Consider the following 17,376-nt stretch of genomic DNA (forward strand, 5'->3'; position numbering starts at 1 on the left):
TTCTTTGCATTTCTGTATTAGTGATGTTTAGCATTCTTCATGTGCTTTTTGGCCACCTATATGTTATCTTTGGAGAAATGTCTATTTAGTTCTTTGCATTAAAAAAAAATTTTTTTTCATGTAGAGTTGCACGAGATATTTGTATACTTTGGCTATTAATCCCTTGTCGGTCGCTTTGTTTGCAAGATTTTCTCTCATTCCGTGGGTTGTCTTTTTATTTTATTTATTGTGTCCTTTGCTGTGAAAAAGCTTTTAAATTTAATTAGGTCTCATTTTACTTTTGTTTCTGTTTTCATTACTCTAAGAGGTGGATCCAAATAGATATTGCTGCGGTATATGTCAAAGAGTGTTCTGCCGATGTGTTCCTCTAAGAGTTTCATAGTATCCAGCCCTATGTTTTAGGTCTTGAAGCCATTTTGAGTTTATTTTTGTATATGGTGTTAGAAAATGTTCTAATTTAATTCTTTTACATGTGGCTGTCCTTTTTTCCCAGTATCACTTATTTATTGAGGATTGTATCTTTTCTCCACTGTATATTCTGCCTCCTTTGTTATATATTAGTTGACCATAGGTATATGGGTTTATCTGTGGGCTTACTGTCCTGTTCCTTTGATCTATATTTCTGTTTTTGTGCCACTACTATACCTTTTGATAACTAGCTTTGTAGTAGAGTCTGATATTAGAGTGCCTGATTCCTCCACCTCCATTCCACCCCCCCCTCCCCCGGATTGCTTTGGCTATTCAGGGTCTTTTATTTCCACACAAATTTTAAAATTTTTTGAAATATTCTTGGTAATTTGACAGGGATTGCGTTGAAACTTTTGATTGCTTTGGGTAGTAGAGTCCTTTTTGACAATATTGATTCTTCAATCTAAGAGTGTGGTATATCTTTTTATCTGTTCTGTGTCATCTTGATTTCTTTCCTTCCTCCCTCCCTTCCTTCCTTCTTTCCTCCTCCCTCCCTCTTTCTCAGCTACACCTGCAGCATCTGGATGTTACCAGGCTAGGGGGCGAATTAGAGCTGCAGCTGCTGGCCTACCCCACAGCAACCCTAGATTTGAGCTGTATCTGCAACCTTTGCCGCACCTTGCAGCAAACGCCAGAGCCTTAACCCAGTGAGGCCAAGGATCAAATCTGCATCCTCACAGACACAGTGTCAGGTTCTTAACCCACTGGGCCAGAACAGGAACTCCATCTTTGATGTCTTTCATCAGCATCTTTTTTCTTTCTTTTTGTCTTTTTGCCTTTTCTAGGGCTGCTTCGGCAACATATGGAGGTTCTCAGGCTAGGGGTCTAATTGGAGCTGTAGCCACCGGCCTATGCCAGAGCCACAGCAACGTGGGATCCAAGCCACGTCTGCAACCTACACTACAGCTTATGACAATGCCAGTTCCTTGACCCACTGAGTGAGGCCAGGGATCGAACCTGCAACCTCGTGGTTCCCAGTCAGATTCATTAACCACTGAGCCACAACTCCCTAATCAGCATCTTGTAGTTCAGAGAATATAGGGCTTTTGCCTCCTAAGGTAGTTTTAATAAATTCCTAGGTATTTGGAATGATACGTGGAATTCTTTTTTGATGTGGTAAATGGAATTCTTTCTTTAATTTCTCTTTCTGATCTTTGTTAATGTATGGGAATGTGTGAGATTTCTGTGTATTAATTTTGTATGCTGCAACTTTACTTTATTCATTGATGAGCTCTAGTAGTTTTCAGTAAGCATCTTCAGGATTTTCTGTGTGTAGTATCTTTCATATACAAACAGTGACAGTTTTACTTCTTCTCTTCGAATTTGGATTCCTTTTATTTCTTTTCCTTCTCTGGTTGCCTTTAGCTAGAACTTCCAAAACTGTTGAATAAAAGTGACAAGAGTTGGCATCCTTGTCTTATTCCTGATCTTAGCAGAAATACTTTCAGCTTTTTACCATTGAGAATGACCTTAGCTGTGGGTCTGTCATATGTGGCCTTTATCATGTTGAGGTAGGTTCTCTCTATACCTACTTTCTGGAAAGTTATTTTCATCATAAATTGGTGTTGGATTTTGTCAGAAGCTTTGCTGCATCTATTGATATGACCATATGTGGGGTTATTTTTTTGTCTTGTTTTTTGTCTTTTTTGCCTTTTCTTAAGCCACTCCCACCGCATATGGAGGTTCCCAAGCTAGGGGTCTAATCAGAGCTATAGCCGCCGGCCTACGCCAGAGCCACAGCAACGCGGGACCCGAGCCACGTCTGCAACCCACACCATAGCTCACGGCAACACTGTATCCTTAACCCACTGAGCAAGGCCAGGGATGGAACCCGCAACCTCACGGTTCCCAGTCTGATTCATTAACCACTGTGCCACGACGGGAACTCCATGACCATAAGTTTTTTTAATTCTTCAGTTTGTTAATATGGTGTGCATCTATTTTTTGCTTTTTAGGGCCACACCCACATCATAGGGAATTTCCCAGGCTAGGGATCGAATCAGAGCTGCAGCTGCCAGCCTACACCACAGCCACAGCAATGCAGGATCCAAGGCGCATCTGTGACCTACACCTCAGCTCATGGCAATGCTGGATCCTTAACCCACTGAGTGAGGCCAGGGATCGAACCCACAACCTCAGGGTTCCTAGTCGGATTTGTTAACCACTGAGCCACAGAGGGAACTCCTGTCTTGTATATTGAGGTGCTCCTATATTGAGCGCACATATGTTTACAATTATTATGTCTTCTTGGATTGATCCCTTATTATGTACTTTCCATCTTTGTCTCCTGCAACAGTTTTTTGAGACTATTTTTCCTCATATGAGTATTGCCATTCCAGCTTTCTTTTGATTTCCATTTACATGGAATACCTTTTTCCATCTCCTCATTTTCGTTCTGATTGTGTCCTTGGATATGAAGAAGCTCTTTTGCAGACAGCATATATATGGGTCTTATTTTTGTATCCATTTGGTAAGTCTATGTCGTTGGGGGGGGGGCACTTAATCCATTTACATTTAAGGTAATTATCAATATGTGTGTACTTCCATTTATTTTTTTATTGTTTTGGATTTGTTTTTGTAGGTTTCCTCTTTTATTCTCTTGTGATTTGATGATTATCTTTAATGCTGGGTGAGGATTGATTTTCTTTTTTGTGTGTGCATCTATTGTAGTTTTTTGGTTTGCAGTTCCTGTATGGTTTTGATACAGCAGTTTACATATATACAAGATTGTTGTGAGTTGCTGGTCTCTAATTCATTTTCAGTATCTTGCATTTGTATTCTCTTATTCTCTCAAATGCTGATTTTGATATCATATTTGTCTGTGGATGATTTCCTACCTTTGTGCTTGCCTGTACCAGTGAACTTTTCTATTCATAATTTTCTTGTTTCTAGTTGTGGCATTTTCTGCCCAGAGAAGTTCCTTTAGCATTTGTTATAAAGCTGGTTTGGTGGTACTTAATTCTCTTGGCTTTCACTTCTCTGTAAAGCTTTTGATTTCTCCGTTGAATCTGAATGAGAGCTTTGCTGGGTAGAGTATTCTTGGTTGTAGGTTTTTCCCTTTCATGACGTTGAATATATTGTGCCACTCTCTGGTCTGCAGAGTTTCTGCTGAAAAATCAGCTGATAACCTTCGGGGATTTCCTTGTATTTTATTTCTTGTTTTTTCCCTGTTGCTTTTAATGTTTTTTCTTTTTCTTTAACTTTTGTCAGTTTGATTAATCTGTGTCTCAGCGTGTTCTTCCGCTGGTTTATCCTGAATGGGACTCTCTGTGCTTCCTGGACTTAAGTGTTTCCTTTCCCATGTTAGCCAAGTTTTGGGCTCTAATCTTTTAAGATATTTTCTCAGGTCCTTTCTCTCCCTCTGCTCCTTCTGGGACCCCTGTAATGCAAGTGTGGGTACATTTAATGTTGTCTCAGAGTCGCCTAGACTCTCCATTTCTTCTCATTCTTTTTTCTTTATTCTGTTCTGTGCCAGTGATTTCCACCACTCTGTTTTCCAGCTCACGTATTCATTCTTTTTGCCTCATTTATTCTGCTCTTGAGTCTTTGTGGTGTATTTTTCTTCTCAGTTATTATATTGTTCATCTTTGCTTGTTCTTTAAGTCTTCTAGCTCTTTGTTAAACATTTCTCATAACTTCTGGGTCTGTGCCTCTGTCCTTTTTCTAGATCTTGGATTATTATGATCATAACTCAGAGTTCTTTTTTAGGTAGATTGCCTGTCTCATCTTTATTTAGGTTTTTTTTGTGGGTTTTTATCGTGTTTCTTCATCTGAGGCGTATTTCTCTGTCGTCTCATTTTGTCTAACTTTCTGTGTCTGTGGTCTCCTTTCCCAGAGGCCGCAGGATCGTAGTTCCTCTCTGAGGCTGGTGTCTGCCCCCTGGTGTGTGAGACTGGTCTAGGACTTAGTGCAGGCTTCCTGGTGAGGGGGAATATTGCTTGCCCACTGTTGGGGGAGGCTGTGTCTTGTCCCTCGTTTGGGCAGGGCCTCATCAAGCAGTTTGTTTGGAGGTGGCTGTGCGCTCAGTGTGCCTTTAGGCACCTTGTCTACTGATGTGTTCCTGTCCTGCTGGTTGTGTGGCCTGAAGTGGTCCAGCACTGGAGCCTGCAGGCTGTTCTGGGACCGGGTCTTGGTGCTGAAATGTGACCTCTGGAAGATCTCATGCTGATCAGTGTTTCCTGGGGCCTCCACCACCAGTGTCCTTGCCCCCCATAGTGAGCCACAGCAGACCCTCCTCTCCCCAGGAGACCCTCCAAGATCCATAGGTGGGTCTAGCCTAGGCTCCTGTGGAGTAACTGCTTTTTGCTGGCTCTCGGTGCATGTGAGGCCTTGTGTATCTGTTTCCCCCAGTCCTGTGCAGCACCTGCTGTCAAGCCTTGCTGGCCTTTTGAAGCCAAATGCTCTGGGGTTTCCTCCTCCTGATGCCAGACCCTTAGACTGTCTTGTAGGGCTAATTTTATGTGGGAACACCCCTTTGTAGCCTGCATGGGTTTAATATTTTTGATGTGAGGCTTTTTTTTGGTATGGCTGCCTGCCACCTCTTTCCTTAGTGTATGCTGGCCTTATTATGCTCCTATCCCCTGGATAGGAGCTGTGACTGATGTTCTGGTGATCAGAGACTGCACTGGGTGTTGACTGGGGCCCCCTCTGCTCTGTTATTGTCACTGCCCTGTCACCGGCAGGGTCCCCTCCCTTGTTGTTGGAGTGGAAACCCCAGATCTAGTTCTGAGCTGTCTCTGGGAAGTAGGCAGGATTGGAGCACTCCCACTGGTGAGAGGAGCGAGTGAGTGGTCCTCCCCTGGAGCCCATCACCTGTGAGTGTGCTCTTCTGTGTCGTCTCTCACTCGCTGTGTGGGCTCAGAAAGTACGTTGCTGTTGGCACTGCTCTTGGCCCCACCTCAAGCATGGCTATGCCAGCATTTGGTCCTGGCATCTTCTCAGGCGTTACTTTCACCAGGCCTCCAGCATAGGTCCACTGAAGTCAGGTGCCAGGACTGCAGTGGACTGCGGTGGTCATGCATCTGGACCCCGTGTGGGAATTGTGGAGGTGGCTCAGGCCCGGCCTGCCCCCCATACGTATGCTCCCACACAGCTCACTGCTGCAAAAGCCAGCCCCATCCCAGCTGCGGGAGCGCTCATCCATTCAGATGATCTGGAGGTGGTGGATTTGCCAAGCTGGCAGTGGAGGTGTAGATACTGTTTGCGCAGCCCCGAGGAGATGTTGCAGCTCTCCTTCCAGAGTTGCATGGCCCCCCAGGGCTCAGCTCTGATTTCAGCCCCACTTCTGAGTGTGGTCATCCCACTCGGGTCTGCTCCCAAGGCAGCGGGAGCACACGAGCCTGCCCAGGTGGGAGGGCGCTGGGGAGTGGCTGGGGGTGCATGGCACTGCCTAAGGGAGCCTCGTCTGAGCCCAAGGGGCAGGGGTACGTGCCCTGTGAAAGAGGCTGCAGTGGCAGCCCCGCCCCTCGCATGCCCCTCAGCAGTGGTGCCTCGCTTCCACGATGGCCTTGCGTTTCTCTGAGAACACGCCACACTCCCACCCCCTCAGGCTGTCCCTGTGCAGCCAGCAGCAGTCCTGTCCTCCAAACCCCAGGCCGCAGCAGCAGCCCCCACCTGCACCAGTGGCCGTGTGTCTCAGGCTGGGGCCCGCAGGATCACCCCTGTAGGTCTTGCTCGCTCCTGCTTGCCACAAACCAGGCGTTGCACTTTTTTCCTCTGAACCTCCAAAGCAGCTTTTCTGTTTTCTTTCTTTCTTTTTTTCGTCTTTTTAGGGCCACACCTGAAGTATATGGAGGTTCCCCGGCTAGGGTTGAATTAGAGCCACATCTACCGGCCTACACCACAGTCACAGCAACACAGGATCCCAGCCGCGTTTGCGACCTACACCACAGCTCACAGCAACACCAGATCCTTAACCCACTGAGCGAGGCCAGGGATTGAACCCCAGTCTTCATGGGTACTAGTTGGGTTCTTTACCACTGAGCCACAGTGGGAACTCTTAAAGCACCTTTTCTGTCCCAGCTGATCCCTCCACTGGTGAGGGAACCTTCTAGGGTACAGGAACCTCCCCTCTCCTTCAGCCGCTCCCAGGGGCACTGATCCCATCCTGCTTCCTCTCCTTTTTCTCCCTCCCCTTTTTCGTTCATCCTACCCAGTCATGTGGAGCTTCCTCTTGTCCCCTCGGGTATCTGAGGTCTGTTGCTGGGGTTCAGTAGGTGTTCTCTGAGAATTGTTCCATTTATAGACGTATTCTTTGTTTGTTGGTTTTTTGGTTTGTTTTATTTGGTTTCTGATTTTTAGGGCCGCACCCATGGCACGTGGAGGTTCCCAGGCTAGGGGTCAAATCAGAGCTACAGCTCCCAGCCTGTGCTACAGCCACAGCAACAGGGGATCCAGGCCACATCTGTGACCTACATCACAGCTCACAGCGACGCCGGATCCCCGACCCACCGAACGAGGCCAAGGTTCAAACCCACATCCTCACCCATACTAGTTGAATTGGTTTACGCTGTGCCACCAGGTGCACTCCTGTGATGTACTCTGGATGCATGCGGGAAGAGGTGAGTCCGTGTCCTGTTCTGTCATCTTGATTTGTCCCTCCTGGGTCACATTGCAGATTCCACAAATACGTGATAGATGGTATTTCTGCTTCTCTTCCTGACTGACTTCACTTGGTATGATCATCTCTCTCTAGATCCATCCGTGTTGCTGCAGACGGCATTATTTTATTCTGTTTATGGCTGAGTAGTATTCCATTGTATATATGTCCCGTCGCTTTTTTATCCATCCGCTTGGTGGTGTTACTGTAATCGGCTCTTTAGACGTGATGCTATTGAACACGTAATCAACTGCAGGAAAAGCGTAAACAGAACAGCTCGGTGCCCTGGGAGAGCAGTGACCTATAACTCATTTTATTGGGATGCGGTGCCTCAAGGGTTCGCCTTTCATATATGTTCTCTAAGGAAAATTTGAGTGGAGAGAAGCAGGCGAAAGAAAAAAATCATCTATAATCCCAATACCAAAACATCACCAGCGAGAACATTGTGGACACTGCCTTGGGGCATCTTGGTAGGCTTGGGCCTGTCTTTCTGTGTGGCACCGAAGCTCTGCATCCAGCTTTGAACCTTGTTTTTGACGCTTAGGTTGCAGCTCAGCCTTCAGTGTCCAATCCCTGGAGTGGGTACCGTCACTGGTTGAAGCGTTCTCCTAGTGTCAGTCATTTATGGTTATTTCCATTTCTTTGCTTGGGTTTTTTTTTTTTTTTTGGCATTGTTTGCTTTTATTTGCTTACTGTTTTTTTACTTTGGTGAAATACATCTAACAGAAAATTTTAGCCGTTTTTAAGCACATTAATTGCATTTATAGTGTTGTGCAACTGTCACCACTGCTTGGCTACAGAATTTTTCATCGTCCCCCAGAAACTGCCCATTACACTCCTGCTCCCCATTCCCCCACACACACTGGCTACCTCTCAGCTCTTTTATGAAGTTGCCTATTCTGATACTTTATGTAAGTAGACTCAATGTTTTGCCCTTTTGTGTCTGACGTATTTAGTATAATGTTTTCAAAGTACATGCTACATGTTGTAGCATATGTACGAGAACGTTCATTGCTTTTATGACAGACAGGCATTTCATTGGGGAGAGCGAGCTCATTCTTTTGTTTATCCACTCTTATGTCGGTGGATCCCTGGGTCGTCTCTGTCTCTTGGCTCTTGGCTGTGCTGCCGTGAGCGCTGGTGTGCGAGTGCGTGGTCCGGCTCCGTTTTCATCCTCTAGGGTGTAGGTACCCAAGCATGGGATCGCTGTGTCGTGCGCCAGTTTGGTGTTTCACTTTTTGCGGGATTGCCAGACTCTTTGCTCCTTCAGTTATAAACAGTGCTTAAGTGAGTGTCTGTACACATGAAGCTTTTTGGATGTTCCTGCTATTTCTTTAAATTCCTTAAAGTGATGAGTTCCCATCGTGGCCTAGCAGTCACGAACCCAGCTGGTATCCATGAGGACACAGGTTCGATCCCTGGCCTCGCTCAGTGGGTTAAGGATCTGGCATTGCCAGGAGCTGCGGTGTAGGTCACAGACACGGCTTGGATCCTGCGTTGCTGTGGCGGTGGTGTAGGCCGGCATCTGTAGCTCTGATTCGACCCCTTATCCTGGGAACCTCCATACGCCACAGGCGCAGCCATAAATAGACAAAAAATAAAAAATGAAATAACTTGTTATGGTGAAATTAAGGGCTTCACTTAATGGGTTAAATGGTGTGACTGTGTGGGACCTCACGCCCCATGCTCCTCAAAAGGATTGAACCTCTTTTGCTGCTGCCACAGGTGTCTGAGGATGCCCTTGTCCCCAGATCAGCGTGGCACGGGATGTTTCACTGTTTTGAATCTTGGAGAAGAGCTGTTGCCATCTCTCATGGACCTGGAATCTGGCTGCAGGGTGGCTTGGCTGACGTAGCCCCAGACCCCCAGCCCTGAGCCCTTCTCCCTCCCATTCTCACTGTCTCTGAAGCGGACCCAGCCTGGTCCTCAGGTCCCGGTCGATCTGACTTCCCAGCCTGTCTCTGATCTGCTGCGTCCTCCCCCCGTGCCCAGCAGCGATGAGGGCGATCCGGTTTAGGAGGTGCTCTGAGCTCCGGGGCCCCCCTCGCCGCTTCCCTCCTCCCGTCTCCAGAAGGCCTCAGGCCTCCGTGGTCCCTGCCCCTTTGATTCTCACGTCTTTCCGTCTCTTCCGTCTGCTCTCCTCTCCCAGTTTTACAGCAAGTCGGGCATGCCCACCAAACACCTCTCAGACAGCGTGTGTGCCGTGTGTGGGCAGCAGATCTTTGTGGATGTCAGCGAAGAGGGCATCATCGAGAACACGTACAGGCTGTCTTGCAACCACGTGTATCCTGCCTGGCGCTCCGGGCCGCGTCTCTCCTGCCACGTGCACACTGCCGTCGGGGCGGGCTCTGCCGTCGGGACCTTTGGAGGCGGGCGGTCACGGGAGGAGGCCTTTGGGTGAGGTCCTCCGGGAGGGAGGCCGACCCGGGGTGGGCCGCGGCAGCCTTCTGCGCCCCCACAGGCAGGAGCCCCTCCTCGTGAGCCGTGTTGGGAGGCTGGCTGGTCAGACAGGGTCAGTCTCGGGGTCTGTCACGGGGGGAGCAGCCTCTAACCGGCCCCCCGTTTCTGAGTCAAGGCCCCGAATAACACGTCTGCTCTTTGGCATGGCCTTGCTCAGCCCCGCTCTGCGCCATGGGTTACCCGCGTTTTGCCCCATGACGGCCTAAGACTGGGCTCCTTCTCGCGTCCCCTGTGGGGACGAAGGGTCGGAGAGGAGGGAGGGCCTGCTCGCGGTTGCGGTTACAGAGCCAGGATGCGGGGAAGCCGGGCCTCGGACCTTCCTCCAGGGCTAGCGTGCTGCTTTGAAGAGCGGCGTGGGGCCGGAGCACCATCCTGGCTGCCCACCGTTTCCCTTGACCGGTGGTGCTCAGATTCCATGAGTTCTGCATCCGCGGCTGGTGCATCGTGGGAAAGAAGCAGACGTGTCCCTACTGCCGAGAGAAGGTTGACCTCAAGAGGATGTTCAGCAACCCGTATCCTTTGCAGGCTTCTCACTGGGACGCGGGCGCCGTGGCCGCGCGGTGGCCTGGTGCCTGTCCACCCATCCGACTCCGGGCCGGGGAAGCCAGGGCAGGACCAGCCGCCCAGCTTCTGCTCACAGGATCCTGCAAGGGTGCTCGATGGGCGTAGCAGCTCCCCTTTACTGCCTGCCTGCCTGCCTGCTGTGTGCCTGGCCCTTTTGCTCCTGGTATCTGACTCGGTTCTCTAGCGCGTCGTGACCTGTGATGGCGTCCTCACTCCACCGGGAGGCAGTTGAAGGGTTGACTGGCTTGTTCAGGGCGGGACAGCTGAAGAGCGCCTCTGACAAGTGGGGCTGGAGGCCGCTCCGAGCCCGCGCAGGGCCTGCCAGCTGCAGGGATGGGAAGGGATCTCCTGTCCCCATCTGCTCTGAGCCCGGGGTGCGGCTCCTCGGATCTGCCCCTCCCTACCCGCCAGCTCACCTCCGAGTCCCCCCATCGCCTGTCTGGGAACGTGCCCGCCCCTTCTCCGGTCCCCCCTCACTTCCCCGGAATCCAGGGACCTCTCCCAGCAGCCGATTCTCTATGTCAGGGTTCCCTGTCCCTCAGACCCCAGCTGGCCTTGTGGGGCCACTGTGTCCCCCATGAGGCTCCTTGCCTGGGGCTGGTTCAGGACCAGCTACGTAAGTCCATGGTTGAGCTGAGGGACAGGGCTTCCCTGGTTCTCGGTGGGACTGGGCAGCTCTTTCTGATGCCTTCGGAGGGATTCACCACAGTCTCGTGAGGCTCAGCGCGTGCTCCCCCAAAGCTGGCTGCCCAGGCTCTCTTTCCAGACGTCTTATCTCCAGGACCACTTGGCCTCAGTAGGGCCTGGTGCTTAGTGTCCTTGGGTGGGAGTCTCTGCCAGGGGTTATCCCCTGTGGCCAGTCTGTCGCTCTGCCCCCGTGTGCCTGTCCTAGATGCAATCCCTTTCTTGACCTAGAACACTTAGCATTTGGGGGGGGGGGGTTGGTCACTTTTGGCCACCCCATGGCACCTGGAGTTCCCAGGCCAGGGATCAGAGCTGCAGTTGTAAACTAAGCCACAGCTCCAGCAGCACTGGATCCCTGACCCACTGCTGGGCCGGGGATCGAACCCACGTCCCAGCAGCTCCCAAGATGCCACAGCGGGGACTCTACCTCCCATTTGGGACATTACGTGACCCTTCGGAGGCACCTTACCCCCTCCTAGCTCCCTGCAGCCGTGGTCACCACGGGCTATGGTCTGGGCTGTGCCCCTGAGCGCAGCAGTCCCACCTCAGAGCGGCTCACACGGGGCCCTCTCTGCATGTTGGTCACGGAGGGCTTAGTCCCCCCGGTGTCTGTTCCATCCCCTGCACTGGTCCCCGGCCCCCGCCTGCTGTCTGGGTTTCGCCCTGTGTCCCGACATGGGGAGCTCCGGGAGTGGAGGCTGGGCTCTCTGGCGAGCAGCGCCCTCTCCTTGAGGCCGATTCCCGTGGCGCGGCCGGAGAGCGCAGGCAGACCCTCTCCCCGTCCCCCGGATGAGTTGTAGCCGCTGGAACACGTCGCCTCTTTTCCTTAATGCCCTGGCAGCTGGGAGAGGCCACATGTGATGTACGGCCAGCTGCTGGACTGGCTTCGCTACCTGGTGGCCTGGCAGCCCGTCATCATTGGCCTGGTGCAAGGCATCAACTTCGTCCTGGGCCTGGAATAGTCAGGGAGGAGGGCTTCCGCCCCCGGACCTCGGGGCGCCCCCCCGCCGCCGGGAGGACTCACGGGGCAGCTGGGCCGCTCAGGGCCTCCGGCTGTGACGGGCTGGGGAGGGTACGACGGAGCGCCAGCCAGCGGGGCTGTCAGCAGTGGGGGCTTTTTAAAAGAAAACTATTTTGATGAATATATTTAATAACCTTTTTTATTGTGGAACCTAGGAATTGCCCCACCTCTTCCAGGCCTCAGCCTCCCTGCTTGAGCAGGACGGGCTCAAGCCAAGGCATTTTTGATGGCGAGGAGCCGCCCCGGCTCCCGCCCGGGGCCCAGCCCCTCCCCTTCCCTCCCCCGCGTGGGCTCAGGCCCGGTGCCCCCGAGCCTGGGGGAGGGTGGGCTCCGCGCCCTCTTCCTCGCTCCCATCCCTGGGCAGCGGGAGCCTAGTCGGGCCTCTTCCAGTGAGGGAAGCCCTGGGGGCTCGGGATTCACTGCGGCTTTGTTTGGGGCGTGAGAGCAGCAGCAGCGGCGGCGGCCTGGCCCCAAGCGGGGCTGTCCTGTTCTCCGGAGAACAGAGACCAGGGTCTCTACGCAGTGGGGCCTCGGGGGCTACTGTCAGAGCCACGATGGAGGGCCGCTTGTGCAAGCAGGTCCTCTGCCCAGAAGTGGGGACACGTGCCAAAGGCCACTGCCCCATCACTTCCTTCCCTGAAAGCCCGAGCGAGAGCGTGTGTGCGCCCGCGTCTGTGTGCGCGGCCGAGGGACGGTGACAGAGGCGCCTCTTTCCTGTGGTGAGTGTCCCTCGGAGCTGCCAGGGGATTCCCAGCCCCGGGAATACCGTCACGTCAGCCTTGGCAGCCGGCCCTGGGCCCTGCCCAGGCCTGGCAGCGTGGGTGGTGGTGTGGGTGGCAAGAGGGTGAGACCCAGGGGAGCTTGGGGCCTGAAAGGAGGCCCCGGGTCCTGGGAGTTGAGCAGGAAGCGGGGGCAGACGGGCCTCGCGCTCGGGTCCGCGGCCGCCACAGCCTCAGGTGCCACCGGCCGGCATCGGGCGGGTCCTGTCCGCCGTTCTGAATAAAGCTCTGTGAGCTGGGCTGGAAAGCTGAGCACCCCGCCTGCCTTTCTTCTCCCACCCCTTCCCCTCGGGCCTCGGGGGCCTCGCCTTTGCGGCGGCCTTCTGCTGTTCCCCCCCGGAGCCCCGGGGGCCTGGGGGCGGCCGGCCCCGCGGCGTCCCTCGTCCCTGAGCGCGCGGGAGGCCGGGCTTTGTCCTGGGCACTGTCCTCCCCGCCTGAGGTCAGGGCCCTGCCCCCAGCCCCCTCCCATGGGCCGCTCTCCACCCTGGCCTCGCTCGCCCGGCTGTGGCGTCCCCGGCCCCCGCCGCCCCTGCCAGCGGGCCCCTCCTCAGGGGGTGGAGCGGGGACCGGGGTCATCGTCCCACGGTCGGGCCTCTCGTTTGTGCCGGCTCCCGCCAGGGCTGAGGCCAGGCTGCCCGAGGCGCCCGCTTCGTGCTCCCCGGTCCCGAGTCCCCTGACCCCTCCCCCCCCCCGCCCAGCGGCCCACCTCTGACCTCGGGACACAGGCCGAGTCCTTCTCCTCTCCCTCGAGTTCGCACCCTCCACCCAAAGGTCTGTGTCCCAGGAGCCCCGGGGCAGCCTGGCCTCCGGACCTCACTGCTGGAGACACGGGTGCTCCTGGGAGTTTGGAGTCGGCCGGGGAGGAGCTGGGGTGACGAAGATGTCAGGGCCTGGGGAGGAGGAGTTGACTGTGCCTCCTTGTCTAAGTTAGGAATGAGTCTGGTTTTTCCACACGTACCAAAAAACTCCTTGGGGAGTTCCCGTCATGGCTCAGCAGTAATGAATCTGACTCGTTTCCATGAGGTTGCGGGTTCAATCCCTGGCCTTGCTCCGTCCGTGAGGATCCAGCATTGCCGGGAGCTGTGGTGTAGGTCGCAGACACGGCTCGGATCTGGCGTGGCTGTGGCTGTGGTGTAGGCCGGCAGCTGCAGCTCCTATCTGACCTCCACATGCCTGGGAGCCTCCATATGCCGCGGGCGCGGCCCCAGAAAGACAAACCCGTGCACCTCCTGGGGGTTCCAGCCGATGATGTTCCTGATGCCGCTTCCAAACTTTCTTCCCGCTCCCGGCCTCCCCGGCTCTCTTCCCAGCATCCTGGCCTCCGGAGCCCAGCACCGCCCGGCCCGGACCCCCGGGTCCTGGCCTTCGCACTTGCTCTGTGCTCGCCGCGGGTCCCCGTCCCGGGCTTTCTGCCTCCCTCGCCTCCCCTGAGCCCTGCCGGCGCCGAGCACGGCCCGCTCCCCTGGGAGGCGCCAGCGCTCAGGCGCGTGTGCCCGGTGCTCGGCTTGTCTGGGAGCCTCCTGCCCAAGCCGCACGGGCCCTCCATGTGGTCTCCGTGCGGTGGGTCCCACGGGGTCAGCGGTGGCCGAGCCAAGCCACGGAGCTTCAAGAGGGGGTTCGGAAAGGCAGGCTCTTGCGGGCTGCTCGGGAGCCGGGTGGGGGCATCGAGGCCTCCGGATGAGCTGGAGCTGCAGCTCCGGCCACGGGGCTGGCGGGACGGAAGTGGGGGCCTGAGAAAGGCCGGGCTGTGGACAGCGGCTGCGACGCGGAGTCGGAGACGGTCGGAGCCATCTGCCCTGGGGTCCCCAGTGCCTGGGACGGTGTCCGCTTGAATACGGTGTGAGTGTGAAGGAGGAAGCAGGAGGTCTGTTCGCGCAGAGGAGCCAAGGCGGATGCCAGGGTCCTGACTGCTGGCTGGGACAGAATTCTTGTGTGAGAGGCTGCCGTGAGGTCATGCCCTGTGGCCCGGGGACAGTGGGCTGGAGAGCAGGGCGCCCGGGAGGTAGTGTCAAGGGCCCCTGCCACCGCGAGCTCGGGCCGAGGAAGAGGTGCAGGTGCAGGCGCCTCAGGGACCGGCCTGGACTGTTGTGCGTGTGTCCCTTCTCCTGGTGGCCGGAGCCCGTCCGGGATTCCCTGGCTCAATAAAAGTGAAAGTGAAATGGCAGGGAGAGGACAGCGTTTTCCCAGAAGATTGCACCGTACACCCTGCCCTTCCCAGAACCGGCCCTGGCAGTGGAGAGGGCTCTGCCCCCCTGGGTGACCAGGTGAGTCTCTGGTCCTCTTGGGGCCTCCGTGTCCATCCCGTAGTGAAGGGTCACATGGGACCAGGGGCCAGCGTGCTGCCGGGGCGGGGAAGGGCCCAGCAGGGGACGCCCCAGCCTGTGCCCGGGGCTCATCCTCCAGCTGCCAGGTGGGGCAGGTGCACAGGGCAGTGGACAGCGGTGCCTGGCAGCCCACTGAGAGCTCAGGCGTAGGGAGGGCGGTGGAGCCCACAGGAAGAAGGTGGCCACACGCACGGCTGGGATCTCAGCAAGCCGCCGAGACGTCGGAGCAGCGGTGTGTTCAGCGTCTCCTCCCCCGCCGCCCCCGGAGGAGGAAGTTGTCACAGATATATAGAGCCCGGCTCGCCAGCTCCGGACACACGCATCATGACCAGGAGGCAGAACTGGACTCCAGGTGGGAGCTGGGGCTGTGCGGGTGTGCATGCGGGCAGCGGGTGGGGAACCAGAAGGGAGCCCCGTGGCTGGCCCTGAGCGCGAGCCGCAGGCGGACTCCCCTCAGCCCCTGGGTTGTTGCTTTCAGCCTCTGCTCAGATGTTGCGGCTCTGGCTCCCTTCCAAGGTCTCCCTGCGCTCCATTCAAGAGGGGCCAAGAGGCAGGGCCGGAGGGGCCCTTTGCCCCTCCCACTCCCCGGGCAGAGCCCGGGAACCTCTGCCAGGCCTGCTGAGGCCACGGCGCCCTCTCCAGCCAGGGCCCGAGGCAGGATGTGAGCGGTGGGACACTGCCGAGCTCCTCTAACTGATCTCTCTTTAGCCCCCAGGCCCCTGTGGGCCCTGCTCTTCTGTGCCCACGTCGTCTCCCAGGTGGCCAGAGGCACCCCTGTGCCCCAGGCCACCGTGGCTGCCAGCGCCTCAGCCGGGATGGCCAAGGACCCCTGCTCTCTCCAGCCCCCGGCACTCCCGCGAGCTAAGGGGTGCCCAGGACTGGAGGTGACCTGGCCAGAAGAGGAAGTCCCATTGAGTAAGGAGCAATTCTTATGGGGGCCCAGGAGGGTGGGCTGAGGGCACAGAGGTGCCCAGGGAGGGCTGGTTCCCGAGCCCCTGCCCCCACCTTCAACCCAGCCTGCTTGGCCGAGTGTTCAGCGCCCAGCCCTTGCACGCAGCCTTGTGAGTGTGCACAGGATGCTCCCCCATCAAACGGGACGGAGAGAATTCAGACAGAAGGCACCCTGGCGGCAGGGGCTCCAAGCCAGCCCCTCCGCAGGGCGCACTTCCCTCTGGCCACCTCAGAGGCGCGGTGGCCCACAGGTGCCGCCCCCTCGGCCAGGGCTCCTAGGGTCACGGGAGCCGGGTGCTAGAGAGGGTGGTTCTGAAGAAGTCCGCTCAGGAGTCATCACCGGGACCAGGGACCTGTCCCCAGATTGCTCTTGCTCAGCCTGGGCCCCCGTAAACAAACCACCCCACTTCCCCTCCCCAGACTTGCCACTCGAGCAAGGTTCCTGAATCCTGGGGGCTGGGCAGGGTGGGAGGGGCTGGGCAGGGTGGGAGGGTCTGCTCTGCGGGAGGGTCTGCTCTGCAGAAGGGCCAGCAGCCACGTGTGTCCCTAGATGGAACGCTGACCCTGTCCTGCACCGCCTGCAGCCGCTTCCCCCACTTCAGCATCCTCTACTGGCTGGGCAACGGCTCCTTCATCGAGCGCCTCCCGGGGCGCCTGCGTGAGGGCAGCATCAGGTGAGGGGTGCGGCTGGCAGGCGGGGGTCTGCGGCGGGGGGCAGGCCCCTGACGCCTCTGCTGCTCCCCTCCGCAGGCGGGAACGCCGGGGCGCGGGCACCCAGCTGCGGCGGGCCCTGGTGCTGGAGCAGCTGAGCCCCGGCCTGCGCCACGCCAACTTCTCCTGTGTTTTCTCCGATCCTGGGCACACGGCCCAGCGTCACCTGGTTCTGGCCCAGCTCTGGGTGAGGAAGCCGAGGGGGGCGGAGGGGAGGGGAGGGGAGAGGGGGCTGCGCCCGCAGCAGCTCCAGCTGAGGCGCCTTCTGTCTGTCTCTCCATCCCGCTCCTTAGCAGGAAACGCGAAGGAACAGGACTCGGCAGCGCAGGGAGGCGGCGGCCCTCCTGCCTCGGCCCTGATCCCCGTCTGCTTCCCTCCGCCAGGCTGGGCTGAAGACAAGTGGGCCCCCTGCTGAAGGAGCCCCGCCCCCCAGCAGGTCCCCTCTGTGCCACTGTGCCGACAGGTGACCCCCAACTCCAAAGCCTGTTTGAATGGTCACCTCTCCCTTGAGGTCTACGCACTCTCGGGCCCGAGCCGCCGCCCGCATCCACTCGGTGTTGGGTGTGTCCTTTGCGGGACTGTCCCAGGAAGGGCAGGGAGAGAGACTGCCTCCGCCCCCACCGCAGGCCCACGCCGGGCGCGCATAAACCTTCAGTGGTAGTGTACTGGCGTCTGCCTTGTCATTTCTCCTTCAGGCCTCGACCGACCCGTGCGAGGAGGGAGTGCGGGAAGGTCTGTGGCCCCAGAAAGGCCAGGAGAAGGGATTTGAGAGCGGGGAGGGCCCAGCAGGGACAAAGAAAAAGGTATGCTTCTCTG

At 56.3% G+C, this 17,376-nt stretch overlaps 2 protein-coding genes across 4 annotated transcripts in view; both read left to right on the top strand.

The window, feature by feature from the left end:
• Positions 1-12,826, top strand: part of RNF121 (ring finger protein 121) — a 98,432-nt gene extending 85,606 nt beyond the window's left edge. For all 3 annotated transcript variants that reach the window (XM_047753246.1, XM_047753248.1, XM_047753247.1), the window contains 3 exons: positions 9,216-9,349; positions 9,937-10,038; positions 11,616-12,826. In XM_047753246.1, coding sequence (XP_047609202.1) covers positions 9,216-9,349; positions 9,937-10,038; positions 11,616-11,736 — 357 coding nt within the window. In that variant the 3' untranslated portion in view covers positions 11,737-12,826. The remainder of the gene's footprint in view (positions 1-9,215; positions 9,350-9,936; positions 10,039-11,615) is intronic.
• Positions 12,827-13,729: 903 nt separating this feature from the next.
• IL18BP (interleukin 18 binding protein) lies at positions 13,730-17,225 on the top strand. The gene is made up of 5 exons (XM_047753249.1): positions 13,730-15,250; positions 15,607-15,813; positions 16,400-16,523; positions 16,600-16,747; positions 16,854-17,225. Exons 1-5 carry the CDS (start codon positions 15,223-15,225, stop codon positions 16,917-16,919), a joined length of 573 nt encoding a protein of 190 aa, XP_047609205.1. The 5' UTR covers positions 13,730-15,222; the 3' UTR covers positions 16,920-17,225.
• Positions 17,226-17,376: the final 151 nt, after the last annotated feature.

This window comes from Phacochoerus africanus, chromosome 11, assembly GCF_016906955.1.
Source record: "Phacochoerus africanus isolate WHEZ1 chromosome 11, ROS_Pafr_v1, whole genome shotgun sequence".
NCBI classification, from domain to species: Eukaryota; Metazoa; Chordata; class Mammalia; order Artiodactyla; family Suidae; genus Phacochoerus; species Phacochoerus africanus.

Coding starts and splice junctions, on each gene's coding strand:
- IL18BP (XM_047753249.1), top strand. CDS start 15,223: ATGACCAGGAGGCAGAACTGGACTCCAG. Junction 15,251..15,606: donor GAGGCAGAACTGGACTCCAG/GTGGGAGCTGGG, acceptor ATCTCTCTTTAG/CCCCCAGGCCCCTGTGGGCC. Junction 15,814..16,399: donor AGAAGAGGAAGTCCCATTGA/GTAAGGAGCAAT, acceptor GTGTGTCCCTAG/ATGGAACGCTGACCCTGTCC.